General features: G+C 34.3%; 1 protein-coding gene across 1 annotated transcript; it reads right to left on the bottom strand.

Annotated features, from left to right (window-relative positions):
- Positions 1–2,787: 2,787 nt before the first annotated feature.
- On the bottom strand, positions 2,788–3,408 carry LOC106798596 (zinc finger BED domain-containing protein DAYSLEEPER-like). The gene has a single exon (XM_014775197.1). It carries the CDS (start codon positions 3,406–3,408, stop codon positions 2,788–2,790), a length of 621 nt encoding a protein of 206 aa, XP_014630683.1.
- Between the last annotated feature and the right edge of the window lie 868 nt (positions 3,409–4,276).

Here is a 4,276-nt window from a genome sequence, read left to right as displayed (position 1 = left end):
AATGGAAACCAAGTTTAGACATCATGGGCACTAAATAGCCCCAATCCACTCGATGATAGGCTTTGTTGATGTTAATTTTTAAAGCAACCTTGACTCTTACTCCTCTAGATCTACAATTAAGGTGATGAATGATTTTAGTAGCAATCAGTGCGTTATTGATGATAGAGCTCCCACCAATGAATGTTGATTGCTCCTTCGATGCACATTTGTGGATCACTTCTCACAATCTGTTAGCTAAAGCCTTAGCTAGAATTTTATACAAAATGTTGCATAAAGTCATTGGTCTCAAATCCCTCATAGGAGTGGGGTTTTCAAACTTAGGAACCAAAACTTTGTTGGTATTGTTCACCGATTAGGGAAAAGCTCCATCTTCTTACCATTTGGAGCAGGCGATTGCTATCTCTGATCCACGAAGAGCCCAAAGTCTTTGATAAAACACAACATTGAGACCATCAAGCCCTGGAGACTTCCCTGGATGCATCTGGAATAATGTTTTCTCAAACCCTGCTTTAGTGAAAGGTTCCACAAGTTTTATTTTGTCCTTCTCAATGAGATAGGGCTGCACTATACTAACCAATGGATCATAGTTGCTTTGGGTACACTTAAACATATTTGAGAAGTAACCATAAGCAGTAGCATTCAGACCTTGTTGCCCTTCTACCTCAACTTTTAGATCATTAGTAAGCTTATGTATTTTATTATTTTTCTTTCTATTTGTCATTGCAACATGGAAGTATTTGGTATTGAGGTCTCTTTTTTTTAGCTAGTGGACTTTAGAACTCTGTTTCCAGTAGTTCTTCTCTTGCAGCAAAAGAGCAGTTAGTCTATTTTTGGTTGCATTGTACAGGTTAATAGAGTTTTCATCTTGGGTATATCAGAGGGATTCCAAGTCTCTTCTACACTTTTCTATATCCTCCTTAAAGTGGGTTTTGATTCTCCTGCTCCAACTTTCCAGGCTTTGAGCATACCCAGCAAGCTTGTTGACTACATTGTAGCCTTGAAAAAGTTGCCAACTTCTAGCTACAACCTTAGGCAACTCAAAAGGCAAGCAAATTAGATAGATGAACATTAGGAAACAAATTAAACTAGTCAACATCTTTTTCACTAATCTTGCAAACATTGAGTAATGCTATTGACCAAAGATCCACCTATATTTTAAAAATTTTGAAAAATTAGATATGTATAATGATATTAAAAAAATTGGAACAACTAAAAGTGAATATACCTTCATCATCGGATTCAATCTCATTAGTAAAAGTTGATTCTTCAATTGATCTAGAACCTATGAATAATAATTATAAAATAATAAATAACAAGTTATAAGTTTTAAAAATATAAGCAATTCATAAAGTATCACATAAGCATTCAGAATTTTACCTGCATTCTCTGAATTCCATAACCAACTTTTAGAACACATCAAAGCTTCTAAAGTAGTATAATGAAGTCGGCTATGATGAGGAGTTAATATCTGACCTCCAATACTAAATGCCAATTCATAAGCTACAGTGGAGATCAGAATAGCTAACACATCCCTTGCAATTGCTTGTACTGTTGGATACTTTAACTCATTCAATTTCCACCACATTAAGATATCAAAATCTGAACTTCTTGGTAAAACTTCCTCCTTTAAGTAATGATCTAACTCCATTTTCATAGTTGAGGTTCTTGCCTTTTTCTTTCTTTCAATATATCTATCATAATCACACAATTTACTCTTTCCATCACTAACTACATCTTGTGATTCAAAAGAACTAGTAGAATCTTGATGCTTTTTGGCTTGATATTCCGAAACCAAATCATAACACAAGTTTCGGATCCTATTAACTTGTGAAAAAAAATCAATGGGGCAAATTGATTAAAAGTAAAACTCAAGCAACTCCATTTTGTATCTTGGATCTAAAATAGTAGCAACTCCCATGATCACATGAATAACACTCCAATAAGAATCAAATTTTTGTAACATTTTTTCTGCCATTTTTTGAATCACTTCATTAGGGGAATTGACCCATTCAGATAAAGTCATCTTGATCTCACAAATTTGAGGAAAATCAATGTTGGCAATTGGATATTTTGTACCAGAAATCATTTCTGTAGTATCATTAAATATGGCCAACCTCTTACACACTTCCTTTGCAAATTCCCATTGTGAATCACTTGGAAAACAAGAGTATTGAGTTTCACGCTGCTTTAATCGGGAAAACACATCCTTATATGATATTGCAACATCAAGCATCTTGTAATTTGAATTCCATCTAGTTGGACAATCTAAACTCAAATTTTTGGTGCAAGGGATTCGCAATTGTTTAGCAGTTTCTTGAAATTTTTCCATCCTTTTAGGTGTTGCAATCCAATATGCTACACTATCTCGAATTTTTTCCACTCCATCCTTCACAACTCCTAAACCATCTTTCACTATCAAATTTAAGATATGTGCACAACAACGCATGTGAAGAAATGCTCCTTCCTTAATTAAAGTGCCTAATTGCAACTTATTCTTAATTTTTTCAATCATGCAATCATTTGTACTACAATTATCCAAAGTGATAGTGGACAATTTTGTATCAATGTTCCAATCCAGCAAACACCCAACTAGTGCATTGCAAAGTCTTTCACTTGTGTGAGGTGAAGGAACATAAATGAACTTAGTATATCAGCACAAAAATAGCTTAATCACACTATCACAGAAAAAGATCTAACACAATATATGAACACTAAAATATCTAACACAAAAAATTATAAAAAATATCCTACACAATATATTGGGAAGCTATAAAATTAAGGATGTTGCTAGTACCTCAAAATGCGACTTTGAAAAGTCCATGAGCTATCAATGTAACGAGTTGTGACAGCCATATACCCTTTCTTTTGGTTGCTTGCAGTCCACATATCTGATGTAATTGCCACCCTTCCTTCATTTGTATCCAACAGCTTCATAACAATTGATTTTTCAAAGTCATAAACATTAAATATCTCTTTCTTTATAGTGTTTCGTGAAGGACATTGAAATTGTGGTTGGAGTGTAGCTAAAAATCTTCTAAACCTAACATGATTCACTATTGAAAGTGGATATTCACGCATGATAATAGCACATGCAAGATCCTTCCTTGCATTTTCTTCATTATAACCTCCAGCAGTCAATTCTTGTCTACCTTGTGTAACCTTAGGAATAAGAAATGTTTGTCCCTTCCCTTTGTCATGTAACCTTTTCTGAATGCATTTCTTCATATGGGCATGCAAATGCTTTGTTCCATTCTTTGATGCTCCCCCGAGAAGTTTTTTGCAGTATTTACATTGGGCCTTGTCTTTCCTATCAATAGTTTTAATCTTATCAAAATGGTTCCACACAATGCTTTTGAGCCTCCCTCCTCCAATTTTTGTTGATGATACACCATGGTCATCCACCTCCATGCTAGGTGGTTGTTGCATAGGTTCATTATTAGGACCTTCAGTTGTACCGGTAGAACTTTCTATTGGAGTTGATTGGTGTGAAGACAACGGAGTAGGATGGTCTGAAGACTGTGGAGTTGGTTGGTGTGTGAAGACAGCGAAGTAGGATGGTCTGAAGACTGTAGAGTTGGTTGGTGTGAACTAGGTTCTTCAGTTTGCATATTTTCTGCCATGGACTTCAACAACAAGCTATTGTTTTAAAAACCAAAGCAATTAATACAGATTAACAAACATGAATCAAATAGTAATCCATGGCAACTAGTGCAGAAAATAGTACTTCAAAACCCTGTATAGCCATAAAAATGTGATAAGAAATAAATCTGGTTTCAACTTATGTTTAGTGATTGAAATCTTGATCTTAATTTTCTTTTTCTGTAATCAGGTTGCTTTACATTAATATGTTTTATGGTCATTTTGGTTATTTGGGACACTAGATAAATTGCCTTAAAACTGCTTTCTATAACACTTAAACAATGGGTTTGTTTGAACTTTGATAGGCATCAAAATCTAGGACCTAGTTGTTGCTTAGATAAGTCTAATGTGTGGAAGCAATACCTTCCAAGGTTATTTTGATGATGCCAAAGAATCAAGAGTTAAGCAAATTCCAAAGATTCAAGAATCAAGTTTCAAGAATCAAGATTCAAGAATAATCAAGATTCAAGAATCAAGGGAAGACTCAATCAAGATAAGTACTAAAAAAGTTTTTCAAAACATTGAGTAGCACAAAAAGTTTTTCACAAAATCATTACCAAAGAGTTTTACTCTCTGGTAATCGATTACCAGAAGGTAGTAATCGATTACCAGTGTTTTAAAACGTTAAGATTTCAAA

Source organism: Glycine max, chromosome 4, assembly GCF_000004515.6.
Source record: "Glycine max cultivar Williams 82 chromosome 4, Glycine_max_v4.0, whole genome shotgun sequence".
In the NCBI taxonomy this organism is placed as follows: Eukaryota; Viridiplantae; Streptophyta; class Magnoliopsida; order Fabales; family Fabaceae; genus Glycine; species Glycine max.
The sequence above is the reverse complement of the archived record's forward strand: the minus strand, read 5'-3'. Positions and strand labels throughout refer to the sequence as shown.

What these genes read in the sequence shown, in the direction of transcription:
- LOC106798596 (XM_014775197.1), bottom strand. Translation starts at nt 3,408, where the DNA reads ATGGAGGTGGATGACCATGGTGTATCATCAACAAAAATTGGAGGAGGG.